At 50.8% G+C, this 20,326-nt stretch overlaps 1 protein-coding gene across 1 annotated transcript in view; it reads right to left on the bottom strand.

The window, feature by feature from the left end:
* The window catches only part of RB1 (RB transcriptional corepressor 1), a 1,278,597-nt gene that overhangs the window by 239,113 nt on the left and 1,019,158 nt on the right, over positions 1–20,326 (bottom strand). The window contains exons 22-23 of the mRNA XM_085621884.1: positions 6,567–6,680; positions 6,298–6,464 (exon numbers count right to left, since the gene is read on the bottom strand). Of these exons, the coding sequence (XP_085478010.1) occupies positions 6,298–6,464; positions 6,567–6,680 (281 nt within the window). The remainder of the gene's footprint in view (positions 1–6,297; positions 6,465–6,566; positions 6,681–20,326) is intronic.

Below are 20,326 nucleotides of genomic sequence, written 5' to 3'. Positions count from 1 at the left end.
GGGCGGTGATCAGAAAAAGGCAGACCAGAAGGGTAATGATCAGAAACAAAAAGACCAGAAGTCTTCACCAGGCCCCCAAAAGGCTCAGGGGGAGGGTGGTCCCAAAAAGGATAAAAAGAAAGATGGCCAAAAGAAACCATGGTGCAACTATTGTAAGTCCAACTCACATTGGTTTAGTGAGTGCACCAAAAAGGATAAGCCCCCAGCCACCATTGCCCCTAAGGCAACTGTACCCCCTAGTCCAGCTGTAAGTGGTGGTTCCCAGCAAAAGGGTGTATTAGGGTTAACCCTGGGAACTGAGGAGGATTCTGGCCTAGTCAGGATACCTACTCAGGCTGTTCTGATCTGTGATGGGGACTTAGCTTTGTCCTCTACTGTAGGCCCCAGTAACCTGGGCAAGTACAGACAGACTCCTTTTATCAACCAAAGAATGGCTCAGGCCTACAGGGACACTGGGGCTAGTGTCACAATGGTGACACCTGCCTTTGTGGACCCTGGACAGATCATACTAGGTGAGAATTACCTAGTGACCAACGCTAGCAATGCCACTACCTCCCATAGTGTGGCTATTGTTAACTTCTCCTGGGGAGGGGTAACTGGCCTCAAGAAAGTTGTTAGTTCAGACCTTCCTGTAGAGTGTTTACTGGGCAATGATCTTGAAACTTCAGTTTGGTCTGAAGTGGAGTATAGGACCCATGCAGAAATGCTGGGGATAGATGCACATGTCCTTGCTGTGACCAGGTCACAGGCCAAAAAGTGCACCACTGAACAAGTGCTGGATCCTGAAACTATGGACCAGTCACAACCCAAGAGAAAGAGCAGTAGGGTTAAGGCTGTGCCTTCCCCCCTGCCTCAGGTGGTGGATCAGCCCTCCCAGGAGGATGATTCTGAGAGCCCTGAAGGAACTGTCCTAGAAGAACTTGAACCTGATCAGGTTGAGTTTCTTGGGACAGGGGGACCTTCAAGGGCAGATCTGAGGCAGGCTCAATTAGACTGCCCCTCTCTTGAACCCCTCAGACAGCAGGATGCTGCTGAGGCTGCCGGGAATGCTCAAGGTACCCATAGAGTGTATTGGGATGAAAGGCTACTGTATTCAGAGGCTAGAGACCCCAAGCCTGGTGCATCCAGGAGGTTGGTCATACCACTGAAGTTCAGAGGCTTCCTTCTTACCTTGGCCCATGATATTCCCCTTGCAGGACACTTAGGCCAGAACAAGACTTGGGACAGGCTTGTCCCTCACTTTCACTGGCCCCATATGTCAGAAGATACCAAGGAGTTTTGTCGCTCCTGTGTCACCTGCCAAGCCAGTGGCAAATCAGATGGCACCACAAAGGCCCCCCTTATACCACTACCTGTGGTGGGGACTTAGCTTTGTCTCCAGAGTGGGCTTTCCAAAGGAGGTCATTTCTGACAGAGGTGCCAACTTCATGTCAGGATACTTGACTGCAATGTGGAAGGAGTATGGTGTAAACTACAAGTTCACCACACCCTATCACCCACAGTGCAATGGGCTTGTTGAGAGATTCAACAAGACCCTAAAGGGAATGATAAAAGGTTTACCAGACAAGCTTAGGCGAAGATGGGACATCCTTTTACCCTGCCTTCTGTTTGCTTACAGAGAGGTCCCACAAAAGGGGGTGTGCTACAGCCCTTTTGAGCTTTTGTTTGGGCATCCTGTAAGGCGGCGTATGGCAACCGACCTGGCCATAGTACGACCACAGTATCCGTGGGGTCCATGGCAGACCGAATTGAAAAGTGTGCCATATCATGGCCATCACTGATTAGGCGGGCCAGATCGGCACGCGTGATCCCCGGCAAGGAGGGGAAGAGCCAGTCAACAGCGTCCCAAAGGGCAAATGTAGCCTGAACAAATACACACAACGTGAGGAGGGACCGGAGTCCCGAGTAGGCGGATGCAAACACATTGCGGCGACACGACTCCAGAAACCGAGACTCCCGAGTGGGAGGATGCAACGGAACAGGAGTAACAGAGAGCTGCCTGAAGCACAAGCCCTCCAGCTCCAGGATGGAGGGTCAAACAGGCGGGGTTAGTGGGAGCTGGCCGATGAGCCACAGCACGATCCACGGGGTCCCCCGAGGAGGGCCGTGCCCACATTCCGAGAAGGATGTCAAACAAGCACTCCGCAAAAGGTACTGGTCCATGTTCCCCGTGCCCTGTTAAAGAATATCCAGCAAAGGTTCCGAAGAACTAGAGACTGAGGGCGGCTCCATCCTTAAAATGTCTGCAGCCCCGCAAACAACCCCGACGAATGTCCTACCAGCCTCCATGGCCCCACAAGGCGGTGAAAGCAAGTCATCAGTAGGTGATGGACGCAAGCTAAACCGGCCACTTAATAGAAGCACAGCAGCAGGATGAGTAGGCCAATGGTCCACTGGCACTTGCTCTGGAGAGCAGTGAAAAGACTCAGGGGGTGGTGAACCCATCGGGACCACATCCTCCACCACTAAAGCTGGAGACGGTACTGGCGTTGAGGCGACGTCGGAGACCTCTGAAGAGGCCCGAGTGGCGAAGCGTCGGCGACCTCCGAAAAAGGCCTTGACTGCCCTAGTCGGCCTCGACTCCTCGAGTCGAGCCGTGTCAGCGACCTCCGAAAAGGCCTCAACTCCTCAAGTCGAGCCTGCGACCTCCGAAGGGGCCTCGACCCTTCGAGTCGAGCCGGCGTCGGTGACTTCCGAAAAGGTCCCGACCGTCCGAGTCGAGCCGCCGACCTCTGAAAAGGCCCCGACCGCTCAGAGTCGGACCAGCGTAGACTCACATTTCCCCGAGGTGGAAACCTGTGGGAGAGAATACGTCAAAGCGGTGTCGTGCACTGCGCCGCAGCCACCTCCAGCGATGCCTTAAGGAGTATCGGAAGGCTGTGCGACAGCGCTATGGAAGGGCTAGACGTCGTGGGATGCCACTTCGGGCCGTGTCCCGACGTTGCGGCGACTCTGGTGTCAGAGTCAGGGCACTCGGTTGGAGCCGAGGGTAAACCCGCTGGCGGTGTCCCAACTTGAGTCCCTACCACCGCTATGTGGCCCGGAGGCGCACCAGGGAGGGGGGGGGGGGCAAATGCTTACCTGCGGCAACTCTAGTGTCAGAGTCAGGGCACTCAGTTGGAGTCGAGGGTAAACCCGCCGGTGATGTCCCAACCTGAGTCCCTACCCTCTCTGTGTGGCCTGGAGGTGTGCCAGGGAGGGGAGGGGGCAATGCTTACCTGAGGTAGGCGAATGATGGCGACGGTGCCGGAACCGGCCCCGCTGCATGGACGACTCCGCTGGAGGAGACCTGGGTCGCGAAGGGTCCGTTCCGGACATCCAGGCAGACAGCAGCTTCATGCGGCGTTCCCGCAGTGATTGCAGCCGCAGCTGGCGGCAAACGTCGCACTCCACGAAGTCATGGTGCTCTCCCAAGCACCATATACAGAGTTTGTGAGGGTCCATCGTCGGCATCTGTCGAGCAGGACCGGCGCGGTTTGAAGCCCACTTAGGGCATCAACACACCGTTCCTGGACGCGAAAGGGCGTCAAAAAGGCCTGCAAATAAACAATAACAGGCCCGAGTTATTATTTTCCCGGATCCGCATTAGGACGCGGAAAAGATGAAAACAGACGTCAGCACGCCGGGAGGGGCTTATATGGCTCCACTGACGTCACTTCCGTGGACGATGTCAGGACGGAGCCGGGCGACGCCATCTCCCGCCGTGCATGGGTATTGGTGGGAAAAAAGGATTTTCCGGATCCAGTCTGACACCTGGGGGATATTTTAAGTTAAGGAATTTGCGGCTAGATGTCTCTATCAGATATGATAAGTGAAGAATGGGAAACGTGATCGAGAAACAATACCGTCGAGGGTGGTGGATTGCGCACCGAGAGGAACTCGAGAAACGGTGTAGAACCGGAGCGCAGTAATTCACGTTTTAACCCGATGGCGGAAAAAAACAATCTAACAATGGAGTCGATGCCCATGCGCCGAAAGAAGGAGTCACCTACCTCGTGACTGGAAAAGACTTCTTCGAAGAAAAACAGAGTGCAAACATCCAGACCCAACACTAGATGGCAGACTTATGCAAAGCATGTGACCTACAGCTCACATGCCTTGAACATTTTGTTTTAACATAAGAAAAAAATCCCAGCAGAGTCTGGATCCTTCCTGAGGCACAGAACAAACAATTATGTGCCTCAGAAAGGAGCCCAATGACATTTGGATATTTTCTTGGTCTGAGAAATCCAGACAAGATCCGGCTTCTTTTTCAGATACACTTACAGCTACTTCCTCTCGCAATGCGTCTGATGGAGGGAGAAGCACTGTAAGAGGAAGGATTTGAGTTTCTGTTCCCCAGCAAAGGGGTCTTCTAGGGTGAGTCGAGTCACCTTCCATATTCAAACCAATGCATTTTTGTACAGATGGGATGTGCTTCTGGCAAAGTGACATGGGTTTCAGGGACAATGACAAGCTAACTTCAGAGGCTCTGGATTTTTTCCCAGATGTTTGGTCTTTTTTCTAATAAACTTCAAATATTTTTCCAGGAAACTGATTTTTAGTAATCTACATCAGGGAGGGTTTCTTCTGTGTGCTGTGGAATCCCCAATGAACAGATGCCATCTTTTGAGAGAAATCTCTTGTCTTCCATTCAGTTATAAGCAAGGAGTAGACGGCTATAGTGAGCAGCCCATGGTCATGGTGGTAACAGTTGAGTCAACTTGCAGCACTAACTTCTATTCAACAACAGGCTGGCATCTGGATGGCTTCTTATACGAAGACGACTAGATCCAACCCAGGGCACTAATATGGGCTTCCGAAAGCAAGAGAATTTTCCACACTCCTTGTGGGTCAAGGGGTGATCTTGGTGGAATCTAAATGGCCACCAATAGCATACAGATACACCTTTTATGGCATCACAAAGACTGGCAAAGCCACAAGAACATCATTAGGGCTCAGAATGCGTGGCAGGATCTGGCATAGCCTACAACAGTGCACCTCTTCCCAATTTGAATGCAATTCAATTATGGAAATCATCTGTTTCAGTTTAGGAATGACAATCAAGGTAGCAATGCCTGCTGGTAGCCAAAGAACATTTCCATTTACACCTTAATGTTACCTTTGGAAACAGTCTGCAATTTAAGTAAGGCTTTTGTGGAGTTCACAAAACAATCAAATTTGAGAGGGGACTATTTAAAACTACTCAGAAAATAAATGTTAAGTAGGGTACCTATTTCCTTCTAGCCAATATATGAGTTATGCGGAGTTCCTTGGCGATAACCCTATCACAACTAAAGTGCTACTGGTCTTTCGCAACCAGACCAGCTCCATGAAACACCTGTAACCCTTGTTCCTTAAGCAACCTCCTGATAGGCCACTCGTCACACTCATCACGTGCTCAGATAAAGGGCACCCGATCTGCAAACTATACAATTGTGCCATAAAATCCTAGCAAAGAGCAACCTCACCATGAAAATAAAAAGGTGAGCCAGATATGGCACATAGTATTTCTGATGTAAGGTGGGCCTTCTGCTGTAGACAGATGAAAGAAATTGTTTTGAATGGTAAATTCTGACTGATACAATTAAAAATTATTCACCGAGCATACTACACCCCGACAATATGGATTTCTAGACAATTTTTAACTGTTGAGTAACCTACCCAATGCAAACTTGCAACATGTTATGGGACTGTCCTCCAATTAATAACTTTTGGACACAAATATGGGACACATTTAAAGAAATGATGGGCACTAACTCGCAGCTATCCCCCCTGATGGCGTTCCTGGGTAATGTTATGGACATCCCAAAAAGGAATCGCAAAATTGTGGCACTGGCTCTCCTCGTGAGCAAACGCCAGATCCTTATGAAATGGCCACATGTCCGAAGGGAATGTCTACATGCAATGCAAACTATATAGTAAATAACTACCAAGCACTGCACGACCTAAAGACATCTGGGGACACTTCCTAGCCTACCTAGCGAAGGTCAACACTAAGCCTGATTGTAATTAGACAAATTGGTACAATATTATGAAGTTTACCTTTCACGAATTGTTAAAATGTGAAACTGATATAATTAGGGTATACCTCCCGACGTATGGATACCAGGTACACTGTAAACTGATGGAAGTTTGTAATATGAATAAGTAATGCTGTGCCATAATTTTGACGAGAAAGAGGTCATATTAATGTTGTGTAAATAAAATGTTAAAAAAAATTATAAGTAATAAAACACAAGCTGCAGGATTACAGCGAATACATTTTAGAGCACAACTATTTATTATTAACCTTTCCTGAAACCTTCTATAACCAACCTTGATCTTGGAGTCATCTTTGTTGGGGAAAGCAAGCCTTCAGGATGCTTGTATGGGCTCTTTAATGGTGAGATGTAGATGTTATTCCCTCCCGGGAGACGCAAAGGAGAGTTAGAAATCTTGTAGGGGCTACGGGGAATGTAAGGGATTGGAGACAGTGTTGGATTCTAGGAAAGACAGAAAAACATTCCAAATCAGTTAAAATAGCTTAAGTTAAAAAGAACGTTCAGTTTGACGACAGAAAATGAAATTGAAGCACTGCATCTTACCCGCAAAGTTGCATACTGTAGAATGTTTGTCTTTAGTTTTTGCATAAACACCAAATTATAAAACACAATAATTGAGTCATGCTGTCCATCTCTAATCAGCACATGTTTGAAAGTCTGTGTGAAGTAAAGAGAAACATTTCATTGGTTACAGAACATGGAATATCTGCAGTTATTTTTCATACTGGAAAAGCAATAGCCACCCTCCTCCACAGGCAGTCTTCCATTAAATAAACAAGATATGGCACAATCTAATAATGGCAACTGAAACTGTAAAAAAAATGTATAAGACTCAAAAGCCTAAATGACCACTTCCACTAGCTGTTGAGTTCCACTTGCACACCCTGCTCCATCTCCAGATGTTGATGCTGGACAGTAATAAGGCATGTCCATCTTGAGAGTGGTAGTACATTCGGCATTTATAGTAGGAGTGCGCTTAATCCTATATTGCATCTCTGCTCAGTCCCGTTGCCAACTTGGGTTTGAATCCAAGAAGAGAAAATGGAAATTAAAAAAGGCAGCATAACAAGAAGCCAGGCTTCAAGGCACAATGCAGAAGAGAAAGCTCAAGCTAAGAAAGCAACATCCTCAACTCTTGCTCTGCAGAGGGTCAGATATAACCTCTATGCCAATCTCTTTTAGGATTGTTCTGATAGAAAGTCAATCAGTATCACAAGCGCCTAACTTCTCAGTAACTCAGATTGGAAGAATTGGGGGAAAGGAATAAACAAATATTTGACAGAGACTTCTAGCTGCAGATTCTTTACCTTAGAATAATCTCTGGGTGTCAGACTGGATCTGAAAATTCTTGAGCAGTACCCCTGCGCACTGGTAGGTTGCGCTGTTCAGCTCTGCATCGGCTGCGTGGGAAGTGACATGCGTGATGCTTATATAGGCACCACCCCAGTGCGCTGACATCAGTTCTCTTCTTTCTGCGCCAGCCAGTGCAAATCCGGAGAGAGCAATCCCCAGTCAATTTCAGACTAACTTATTTTGATGTTTTGTCAAAGTTATTTTTTGGGAGCCTTTCTCTTGGTGTTCTAGGTATGACTCATAAAAAAACTAAGTTTCAAACCCTGTGGTGCCTGTCACAAACAGATGTCTGTTACAGACTCTCACATGGTTTGTTTGTAGTGCCTGGAGTGGGACCACGACTCCAAGACCTGCAAGGACTGTTGCGTCATGAATTCGAAGGCACACTCTTTGAAGGTGCTCGGTGTCCGACGACCTCTTGATGTTCACAATCCTGGTCGTGCAGAAGGTCCCAGGACAGCTAGCAGAGCCGTTCCCAACGATCATCGTTCCAGTCCAAGTCCCACAAACCTAAGAAGTTGAAGTGCTCTTCAACATCATTGTGTCGGTCCATGCCCTCAAACGAGGCACAGGAACGATGACACCATTCAAGGCCTTGCTCCATGGAGCCTGTGCCTAGGTGTGCTCGGCATCTCCAAGTTTCTCAGAGTCAGAGCAACCCCTGCCCAACTCAGAGTTTTATGAGGCTATGCACCCCATATTTTAGGGGCCCGATCTCTCTGGAGCACCTCTGGGCCCCATGGATTCAGGAGGGGCCTCAGGGCCAGTCGCAGCTCATGGATCTAGTGCTGGATCCAGGGCGGCACTGCCTGCGATGCTTTGGTCTTTTGCTATACCTGCTCCAGTGTCGTCTTTCCCAGCAGTGACGACCCCATCCTCATCCCTGAAACAGAGCCAGATCGGCTACGTCCGACGGAGACTCTGGCGCTGGCCACTACCATGCCTTCCAAGTCAGAGCCAGTGCCCCTTTCTTTTGACAGGCCAGAGAGGGGGATGATTTGGATATCAGAATCCCCTTGATGAACCAGAGGACAACTGGTACAAGGAACTTGTGGAGGCCAGTGGTTTCGACACCGCAACAGACGGCAGCTTGATGAAGCCTCTTATGCAATGGTGGTGCAGAGGGCGGCTGAGGTCCTGGACTTCCAGCTGCACTCGGTGGCAGTTAAGACAAACGTCCTGACGGAGATGCATCAGCTGGGAGTTGCCCTCTCCAAACCTTTACTTCCATTTTTAATGAAAACCTTAAAGACGTCCTGCTCGGGTGTGGTTCAAGCTCTACACAGGCGCCTGTTCTCAGGACAATTGGCCCCCCCATCTCCCCACTCCTGGGAACTCCAGTTTCCTCACCCACCACCCCACCATGGAAACTCGATGGTCCAAGCCTCCCCCTTTCGAATGTAACCTGGCACATTTCCTACCACACCACCAGATAGGGATTCCAAAAGGCTGAATACCTCTGGCAAGATGATGTTCTCTTCCGCCAACCTAGCACTGAGGTCAGTGAACACCACATGCCTTTTGAGCAGATAAACCCACGGTGTGTGGGATTCGCTTGCACATGTGCTGCCCATGGTCTTGGAGGAGGCTGAGATATATTAACCCAATCTATTGCTGATGGGCGCGATGCAGCAAAGTTCACCATTCATTGTGGGCAGGAGACAATCGACTCGCTAAGCAGAGAGATTGCATCATCTGTGGCACTTTGACGCCCACGCCTGGTGTAGAACCACTGGCTTTTCTGGGAATGTCCAGATTTTCTTCATGAACATGCCCTGTGATGGTTCTTGCCTTTTTGGCGAAAAGGAAGACTCAGCGGCGGATAGCTTTAAAGACAGCCATGCTACAGTGAGGTCTCTGGCCTTATCCATGTCCCCCAGCCAACCCCAGTCTGCCTTTTGCGCCTCACACGATGATAGAGGCTACTAACCACGTACTTTCCCGCTCAACCACCAAAAACAACACTTTCACAGCCTTTTTGTAGCTGTGCATGTGGTTCCCACACAGATTACGTGGGACCACCAGTCAGAGGTTGGGCCAATCCAATAACCCCATGGCACCCAATGCCTCTAAGCCCTACCATCAAAGACACTCAGTGAGAGGCAGGATTTACCATCACCTGCCCCACTGGCATTCCATAACATCAGACAAGTGGGTACTCCAGCGGGGCTAATCCATCCTCTTCCTGGAAAGCCCTTCACCCATGCCACCTTATGATGACAGGCTGACGAAGGACCATCTCTCCTTGCTCTGTCAGGAAGTGTAGGCTATTCTGGCTAAAGGAGCCATTGAGATGGTGCAGGCATCAGAAGTAGGTCATCAATGTTTTTTCCACTACTTTGTGGTGCCAACAAAAGACAGAAGCCTGCGTTCAATTCTAGACCTGCACCCTCTCAACTTCTTCCTGAAGATCGAGAAGTGCAAGATGCATACATTTACTCAGGTTCTGTCTGTCTTCAACCCTGGAGGCAGGATGGTAGCGCAGGACTTGCTGGGTGTCTACTTCTATATAAGCACCCTGCCTGTCCACAGATATTATCTGTGGTTCACGGTGGCACAAGCTTTATCAGTTTGACGTGATCCCCGTGGGCCTTACCAGTGCCCCTTCGGGTATTCACCAAGGTAGATGGCAGTGGTCATAGCACACCTGCGGACTTCAGGGGTTCCAGTCCTAGGCGGTCATCTCCCACCTCCAAACTACAACGAACCTCCTTCACTCGCTGAGGTTCACTATCAACGTGCCGAAGTCACACCTGACTCCCTCTCAGACAATCCCTTTCATCGGACACAGTACAGTTCTGGGCCAATCCTCCTGAACGGGGAGTCTGAAAGCCTCCTGCTAGTGAAGCATCCTCATTGGCATATACAAACTTGGCCGTGGGTCCTGAAATTCCACTTGGCGTAGCATATGGGGAATCTCTCCGACCTAGTCCTAGTCCAGATCTCAGAGGGAACCAGTTGTGATGGCTAATAGACTACGAACCCCTCTCGCTTCTCCAACCAGAACTGACTGTAGTGATAGTTGCATCACTTCTGGGATTGGGAAGCCACATGGGAAAGGTGGAGATCAGAGGACTCTGGTACCTGGTGGTGTGCGGACTCCACATCAACTTGACGGAGCTACAGGCGATCTGGCTAGCATTGAAGAACAAGTTATTTACCTTCGGTAACAATATATCTGTAACAAACATAGGTTAGTTATATATTCGGTACCTTAGAATTATCCCCAGGCGAAAGACTGGATCTCAAAAGTTTTTCGTCAGCAGTACCCCTGCGTGTTGGAAGGTGGCGTTGGTCGACTCCACATTCGTCGTCGTGGTCGCTGGGATGACATCGCAGTAGCTACATAGACGCCGCCCTCACGCGCTGACGTCAGTTCTGTACACGACTTTTCACGCAAGACATTAACCACTGGTGCACAAAACAAGGGCCCTGAAAGGATGTCCTTAACCCTAGAAGTCAGTTCGCAGAACGGGGAGGATGGGTAAGGCGGTAAGGAATCTATAACTAACCTATGTTTCTTACAGATATATAGTTACCGAAGGTAAGTAACTTGTTCATTTGAAAGAAACAATTAGTTATATATTCCTTACCTTAGAATAGATACCCCAGCAACACCAACACCGGAGGTGGGTCTACGAACCAAGTTCACACCAGAAAGTCCTGGAGAACAGAACAGCCAAAGAAGCCGTCTCTCCGGACTGGACTGTCCAGGCAGAAGTGTTTGGTGAACGTGTGCAGACATGCCCACGTAGCTGCCTGACAGAGGTCATTAAGGGGGACGCCCGGCCCAAAGCAGTGGTAGCTGCCGTCGCCCTGGTGGAATGGGCACGCTGCCCCACTGGAGGCTCCTTCTTAGCCAAAGAATAGCAGGCTTTTATGCACAGAACGACCCACCTGGGGATGGTCCGTTTGTGCACAGCCCGACCTTTCATAACACCAACGTAACCAACAAATAGCTGGTCTTCCACCCGGAATGGTTTGGTACGATCAAAGTAGAAAGAAAGAGCACGTTTTGGATCCAGACGGTGGAGCCTCTCTTCCTCTTTTGAAAGATTCAGGGGCATAAAGAAGGTGGGCAAAGTGATGGTTTGGCCAATGTAAAAAGAAGTAACCACCTTGGGAAGAAAGAAGGTCTAGTTCTAAGGATGACCTTGTCCGGAGGGACAGCCAGAAAGGGAGGTTCGGAAGACAGAGCTTGCAGCTCACTCACCCTGCGTGCACAGGTGATGGCCACCAGAAAAGCAGTTTTCCAAGTGAGAAGTCTGAGAGGACAGTTATGCAGTGGCTCAAAGGAAGCGCACATAAGATATGTCAGAACTAAGTTCAAGTCCCACTGGGGCATTCCGAAGGGAACAGAAGAAAAAAAGATGAGTAATGCCCTTAAGAAATGTATTTACAACAGGGGACTTGAGAAGAGAAGGTTGATCAGGGAGCCTGAGGAAGGCTGAAATGGCCGAGAGGTAGCCCTTAAGAGTGCCAAGAGCAGAGCCCTGCTGGGACAAAGAAAGGAGGAAAAAGAGAACCTCAGAAAGAGGGGCAGAAAGGGGATCTGCAGCCTTTGCTGTGTACTGTGCCACAAATGTATTCCATCTACAGGTGCATACCGTCTTGGTGAAGGGACGCTTGGCTGCCAATATTCCATCACAGACTTCAGGAGGCAGGTCAAACAACGTCAACTGCCGCCGCTCAATCTCCATGCAAGGAGGTGGAGGCTGGACAGGTTCGGATGGAGGACCATCCCCTGCTGCTGCGACAGAAGAGCCTACCGAAGAGGCAGTTGGATCGGAGGATCGATGGCCATGTTGAGCAGCTCAGGATACCAGACTCTTCGTGCCCAATGCCGAGTCACAAGAATGACTTGGGCCCGGTCGCGCTTGATCTTCTTCAGCACTCTGGGCAGAAGTGGTGTAGACGGAAAGGCATATTGAAGACCGTAACTCCACTCGTGACGAAAAGCGCAGAATTGCTGACATTGCGCGTTCTCTTCGGTGGCGAATAGATCTAACCAAGGCTCTCCCCACTGCTGAAAGAGACCTTGCACCACCGCTTAGTGAAGACGCCACTCGTGATCCATCATGCACCTGCGGCTGAGTTCCTCCGCCCTGGTGTTCAGAGAATCTGCCAGGTGTGGAACCAAAAGGGATATGCCTTGATGTTCCAGCCATGTCCAGAGGGGGAGGACCTCTTGACATAGGGTCCACGACTCCACCCCGCCTTGTTTGTAGCAGTACCATATGGCGGTGGTGTTGTCCGTGAACACTTGCACTACTCTTCCCCGGACAGAGGAAAGGAATGCTTTGAGTGCAAGACAGATTGCCCGAAGCTTCAGAAGGTTGATGTGGAGCTGGGACTCCGCCAGAAACCAGAGGCCTCTGATCTCTGCCTCTCTCATGTGGCCGCCCCATCCCAGAAGAGATGCGCCTGTCACCACTGTGTGTTCTGGTTGGGGAAGGGAGAGGGATCTGCCGTTGACCCAATCCTGGTTCGTGAGCCACCACTGCAATTGTCACGCAATCGGACAGATTCCCCTGATGCTGCGCCCACTGGAACTTCAAGACCACTGCAGAGCCCGCATATGCCACCTGGCATGATCGACCAGAAGGAGGCCATGAGGCCCAGCATCCTCAGAGTCATCCTGGCCGAAACCTGAGATAGAGGCTGAAAGATCGGAATCCTAGCCCAAATATCCCAGAACAGTTGTACGGGAGGATAAACCCAAAACTGCGTCGTGTCCAGAACCGCTCCGATGAAGAAGAACTTCTGAGAGGGGGTCTGGTGTGACTTTGGTATGTTGATGGAGAAGCCCAGCAAATGCAGGAGGTTGGCCATAGTCTGGAGGTGGGTGACGACAGCCTGGGACGAGCCTGCCTCCAACAGCCAGTCGTCGAGATAGGGGAAGATAGGGAGATAGGCTGCACAGATGAGCTGCGACCACCGCCTTCACTATCGTGAACACCCGTGGGGGCTGATAAGGCCAAAGGGGAGTACGGTAAACTGAAAGTGCTCGTGGCCTACCGTGAATCGCATGTAACGCCGGTGGACCGGCAGGACGAAGATGTGAAAGTAAGCGTCCTGCAAGTCCAATGCTACCATCCAGTCTCCAGGGTCGAGGGAAGACTAGACCTGAGCGAGCGTCCGGAGGAAGCGGTTGACGTTCCTAAGGGCCAAGATAAGACGCAGGCCTTTGTCCTTCTTGGGTACCAGAAAGTAGTGGGAATAGCAACCACGACCAACTTCGGGGGCAGGAACGCGCTCAATGGCACCCTTGGCCAAGAGTGCCGAAACTTCCTGCTGGAGAAGGGCCAGGTGATCCTCCGACATGCGATAGAATTGAGGTTGCATGGATGGGGAGGAAGTAGCCCCTTTAGACTATTTGCAAAACCCATCTGTTCGACGTGATGGTGCACCAGTGGGGGAGGTGATGGCTGATCCTGCCGCCCACTGGCGTTTGGTGGCCCTGAAAGGTCGGACTAGGAGGGTTTGGAGGCTGCTGCAGCGAGGGCTGTGGTGGACTGCCCACCCGCTGGCCCCCAAAACCACGTCCCTGGCTGCACTGGGGCTCAACAGCTTGCGTCGGCCTGTGGCTCTGGACGGGACGTAGCAGGGCACCCCTTCCATAGCCACGAAAGGGACGAAAGGCAGACTGCGCAGGGCGGGTGGTGGAGAGGCCCAAGGACCTGGCCGTAGCCCGCGAGTCCTTAAAGCACTCTAGCGAGTTGTCTGCCTTGTTGCAGAAAAGGCGACGGCCATCAAAGGCGTGTCCAAAAGGGTGGATTGGACATCCCCGGAAAAACCAGTCGAACGTAACAAGGCGTAGCGTCGAAGGGCTACTGACGTGGAAATCGTCCTGCCAAATGTGTGGGCAGTAATCAGTCTCTCCCCTCGGCAACTGCATGGGAGAGTACGGCCCTGGCCTCATCCGGGCCCTGAAGCAGCACCTTCGCCACCGTATCCCACACAGAGTGGGTTTAACGGCCCAACAGACACGCTGTGTTTACCGACCGCAGTCCCAAGCTGGCGGAAGAAAATATTTTCTTCCCAAGGTGGCCCAGCTCTTTGGATTCCCTCTCCGGTGGTGCGGTAGGGAAGGCGCCTTTAGAAGTGGAGGCTTGAACCACCAAGCTCTCAGGTGTGGGGTATTGGGAGAAGAAAGTGGGATCGCCCGGGGCTGGGCAGTAGCGTCGGCCAATCATCCTGTCTGCAGGAGCCCCTGTGTTGGGCCTAGACCACGTGCCCAAAAGGATGTCCGTGAGGGCTTCATTAAACAGCATCAGGGGCTCCGCAGAGCTCGCTGCCAGTTAAAGGACCTTTGTCAGGCGGTTAGTCCGGACTGCCACCATAGGTAGCTCGAGGTGGAGAGCCTCGGCCCCCTTACACAACACCACTGCGTATGACGCTCCCTCCTCCATAGCCACGGTAGGAGGAGACAACATGCCTAGGTCTGGGGAGGTATCCAGACCACTGGCATCCCTCAGTTCCTCTCTACAGTCCGGATCGTACTCCAACTGGTCTGTCAAAGGTTTACCAGACCCCTCCCAATCTTCCTCACCCTCCTCTGGCTGCCAATCTGTCTGAAAATGGCCAGGGTGGAACACAGGGACAAAAGTACCCATCGGCCCTGGATCCGGCATCGGTCGACGCCGGTCCGGCTCGGTGCCCACATCGGGGCGGAAGCCAGGGTTGACGCCGGCTGGGGTTCCAGTTGGAATTGGATGCAGAGATGGTGCCGGTGGAATCGGCGCCGGAGGTGTAACGAGGTCGACCGGTGCCGATACGGATCCAGGCCTGGATCCAAGGGGGCCCTGCGGTGCTGAGGCCGTAGCCGCCGGCGTCGAAGGACTAGGGCCCCCAGCCGAGTTCGCGTGGCCTGAAGGCGCGCCGGTGGAGTCAGGCTGCCCAAAGATGGCGTGCATCGCTTCGTAAAGTTGACGAAGCTGGGCAGGGGTCGCACCCGGTCCCTGGAAGAGAGGGAAGGCCGGAGTCGACCCTGAAGGCTCCGCACATGGAGCTGCTGGAGGGGCACCACCCGCACCCTTCGTTGTGGCGGCCGACGGACGAGGGGAAGTCGAAGAGCGATGATGCTTCTTCGACTTCTTCTTGTGCTTCGACTTACCTGACCCCAAGTGCAAAGACTTAGAAGAGGAGTGATGCTGATTCTGCGATCAGTCCCTCGACCTCCCGGGACCTTGAGCAACGCGGAGCCGACTGCCGGGCCTCGAGGAGTTTTCGGGACCACTCCCGCAAAGACTTCGAGCCACAGGGCCACAGTCGGAGCACGACTTGGGGTCATGGTCACGCACCAGGCAGTAGAGGCACACGCGGTGCAGATCCGTCACCGATATCAGTCGGTTACAGGAACCGCATGCCTTGAAGCCGGGCATCTCTTGTGCACCAGGAGTCGATTGAGGCTCTAAAAAGAAGTTGACAAAAGTTGCTAATAACTCAGTCAAAAAGTGAGTGGGGGTACCGCTCTCTTCAGATCTATGCTTGCTGGCGCAGAAAAAGAAAGTCTTGTTTATACCAAATCACAAAGTCTCCCTTGATGATTGCCAACTGTTGTGCTAATCATTTCATTCAATTACACATCTCTTACACTCAAACTTCATTCTTTCCAGTAGGGCAAAACAAAGTAGAACTGCGAAAAGACTCCAACATCTATTCCCTGCAAAACCATTCATTATGGGCGAATCGGCCCTCAATCTGATCTTGACCTTTCTAATGTGTTTGCCCTTCAAGCTGCTACACAACTGTCTCCATCAAAACAGCTTTTCTGGTGGCCCAAACATAGGCCAGGAGGGTCAGTGAACTTCAAGCACTCTGTGCACCATCCCTAAACAACATTCTACCCAAACTGGTTGTGAGAATTTGTGGCTCCTTTCTCCTGAAAGTAGGGCCACCTTTTTATGTGGGTCAAAAAAATCACCCTACCTACCTTCTTTCATCCATCTTAGAGAGACTCCACCACCTCGATCCCAAAAGAGCATTTTTGTTCTACAATGATCATACTAAAGAGTTCTGGGTGGACAATCAACTCTTCGTTGGCTACATCGGAGCAAAGAAAGGAAAGGCAGTCCAGACAATTACCATCTCACGATGGATAGTACTCTGCATAAAAATCTGCTACGCATTGGCCAAAGGCAACCCACTTAGGGCTTGCACGCTCATTCATCTAGAGTCAAGGCTGCCACCAATGCATTAAGCTTGCAGACTATCTGTCCTGGACATCTGTCAGGCAGCTGTGTTAGCATCTCTGCACAATAGGTATTACTGCCTTGGCAGTCAAGTCCATCATGATGGGCACTTTGCCTGTTTGGTCATAGAGGACTTTTTGGTCTGCTCACAGAATCACCTCCGGGAAGGTATTGCTAGGGTATCTATTCTAAGGTAAAAGATCTGGGGCTAGAAGTCGGTATAAGATGAACAAGTTACTTATCTTCTATAACAAACTATCTGGTAGACACTCTGGGACGGATTTAGATCTTGGTAGATCTAGTCCCGCAGTCCCTTTTTTGACAGTTTAACATCCTGTATACTTGGCGGGCTGCATACTCTATTTTATGTTAGCAGGTCCATGGACGAAAGACTGCCCGAATGCAGCTGACTGCGTCACAGGCAGATGTGGCTGTTGGCTGGAATCCAGCCAAGATTACCGCCGGGCCAATCACGATGTGCCTTTCCGTCGAGGAAACAGTGGCAGAGATATCTCCTACTTTGAGTTGGTGGAATCGAGGGAAATGAGGTAGAAACCTAACTTTTTTTTCTGTTTCCCGCTTCTGTTTCGGTCTTGAACCTCATTGTCCAGGTCCTCCTTTTGCTGCTACTATATGACCACAACACTAATCAAATCCATTGTTGCTGGGATCTAAGGTAAGCTTCTATTACACTTGTCTTACTATGAATAGAGTGTTCACAATTGCTTTAGTCTCATGGATTTGTTCGTGTAATGCATAAGTGTACATTTGACCACTTATCAAAGTAAAATTAACACACCTGTATTGACACTTAAATAAAAACTTATGTTGGTGTGGTGGTTGTGCTTGTGGTGCCTGTTGGTGTGCATTTAGTAGGGTCTGTGTGTGTGCTATGGAATATGTAAGAAAAGAGGCATCAAATTACCTACACATATTTTAGAAGGAAACACAACATATAAGTTTGACACAAATGGGCAGAAGCAGAGGGGAGCTGTAGATTGCGCATGGCCACCCGAACTGGGGGTGACAAATCTCTGGAAATGGCGCGTGCGTGGGTTGCACTGGTGGAGCTGGTAAAACACCCACTGTTAGACCTGGCACCATTGGCGTGGGTCACCCTTCCATTTTTGTCTGTGCCTCAATGTATTTTTGTGCTGGTGTTAGCTGCTCAGGGCCCTGTGCCACTGCCATCCAGTGCCACAGGGCAAGTGCTCCCTAGGGGAAAATGTATTATGTGAATTGACTTCCATGTTTGGCTTATTTGGTTTACTATCAGTCCCTAGTAGAGTGCACCAGGGGTGCCAAGGGCTTGTATATCCACATGCTGCTAGTGGGCCTGCAGCACTGGTTGTGCCACCCACAGAAGCAGCCTGGTAAAATGTGTCTAAGGTCTGCCACTGCAGAACCTGCATGCAGTCTGGTACTGTCATGCTGACTGGGCAAGTGTCCCCACTTGCCAGTCCCAAAACCTTCCCGTACCTTCATGTTAGTCACCCCTAAGGTAGGCCCTAGGGCAGGGTGCATTGCAAGGATAAGGTAGGACATGCCCTGAAGTGTGTGGCATGTCCTAATAGTGAATTACAGCCATTTTCGTTTTTCACTATTGTAAGGCTACCTGCTCTCCATAGGCCAGAATGGGCTGCTAGATTATAACACTCTATAATCCTAGCAGGCTCAGGAAGCATGGTAGGAATTCATGTTTAGTATGCCTGAACTCAGAATAATAAAATACATCTTTTAGCAAAGGTTATTTTAATATCCTGGGTTTGCAAATGCTACTTTTAGAAAGTTAGCCTTTGCGTGCCTAACCATCTCAGTCCGCCTCTGGAGGGGAGGGCTATCTTCTTTGTGTGTAGCTTGAGTGACAGGGCTGGGAAGTTCCAGGAGACAGGCTGGGGCTACCAGGTGGTGAATAGAGAGATTACACCAGGATGGGTGGGAGGAGTGCACCTTGACTCTGAATAGGGCAGTGCTCTGCCACCACAATGCTGGCTCCACCCCATGGGGAGCGTCTGATGTCTCTGCGCTGCCTGCTGATAGAAGAAGCCAGAGTCCCAACAACAAAGTGCTCCTCACTGAAAAGAACTGGACTGGGATTATGCAAAGCCCCCCCTGGCCTGTAAAGACAAAAGAAACTTGGTATAAATGTAGGAGCCCTGCTCCTAAGAAATCAGATCCTGATTGAACCACGAAGAAACTCTGCATGACCAGAAGGACCTGGAAGAAGCTGAAGGAGTAACTTTCCCTAACCTGTGGGATTGGCCAGCAGCTGGTGCCTTGCTGAGAAAGGAGAGGAAAAGAATAAGAGAGACTTTGCACTTTGATTTCAACAAATCTCCAAGGGCTTGGAAGAAGAGCTTGCCCCCTGAACTGAGTCCCAGGACCATTGGACTCATCTGCCTTCCAAAGCTGAGTTGCCTGGACAATTCTTGCTTGTTTCCCGCTGGATTTGGCCCCAGTACGACTCGTACCCCATCCGCATGTCTTTGCCGCCCGGCACCGTGTGTCTACGCTGATTTAAAAGCGTTAGTACGCACCGTATCTCTCCCGGCCGCATCGCACCTAACCTTCCCCGCCGATTCGAGACGTACAACCCTGGCTGCCTAATCCTGTATGCCGGACCCAAGCTTCGCTGTCCCGCAGGTACGGTCCGTACGCTGCCAAAGTACTGCATCGTGCCGTGCTCAGAGCCGAGACGCCGCATCGCACCGATCCTCCCCGTACGCTGTACGGTGCCGTGAAGTGTCGCCGCCTATCCACACCGAAGGTACGGCTCGAACGCCACGGACTCTGCAAGCCGATCCGGGCCATCCGCACATATCCCTGAAGGTCCCGTACCAACGCCGCGTCCCAACGCCGCGACCTGACCAGCACCTGAATACGCTGCCGAGCTACGACCCGGACCCATCGACTTGTCCCGCACTGTCCGTCGCGGACCCTACAAAACCAAGGAACTTTGTTCTGTTCGCACCACAGCGTGCACGCTACGGACCCCGGAGTCCGCAACGATTGTTTGACTCGTACTTTCCTTGTTTTTAATGCCAACGAGTCGCACATCCAGGTACGAACCGTCCAAAGCCTGAAAAGAAGCGTAATTGACTAAGAGAAGCCTATTTTTGTATTCTAAGCCTTTCTACAAGAACATTGAACTTTAAAATAATACTGTGGTCATTTTTCGTTCTTCTGGTCTTGTGCTAAGCCTTATATAAAGAAAGCTATTTTTGATACAACCTTGACTGGTGTCCATTTGTGGTGTGTCATTGTATTACTGTATGTGTTCACAAATGCTTAACCTATGACGCCCTGAGAATAGTCTTGACTGCTTGCGCCACACTACCTAAAGGGTGAGCAGGGGTTATTTGAAAGGGTGATCCCCTTACTCTGACTTAGAAGTAAGAGTCCCTGCTTGTCACAAGTGCATACCTGTGCCAACCAGAGATTCCCAATTCTAACACCCACCTGGCGATATGGAGGGCTCTCCTGACCGGGGGGAGCCAGCAGCAGATAACTGAGGTTAGGAGGCACTGATTGCTTAGAGGGCAGGGCACAGATACGGCGGGGAGATCCTGGGTGAACACTTGTCCCTAAGACTGACACTTGCGGTTTGGAATGCATGGACCACGGAGCATCACTGTCCTGCCCACGGATCCAGCACCAAACCCTTTCTTAACCCAGCGACATGGCGGGGGGAAGGGTGGGGGGTGGTAGGGGGGGAGGAGAGGGAGGAGGGGATAGTTGGGATTGGGAGGGGAGGGG

Source organism: Triturus cristatus, chromosome 8 (assembly GCF_964204655.1).
Source record: "Triturus cristatus chromosome 8, aTriCri1.1, whole genome shotgun sequence".
NCBI classification, from domain to species: domain Eukaryota; kingdom Metazoa; phylum Chordata; class Amphibia; order Caudata; family Salamandridae; genus Triturus; species Triturus cristatus.
Note: the sequence above shows the minus strand (reverse complement) of the source record. Positions and strands in the feature narration are given on the sequence as shown.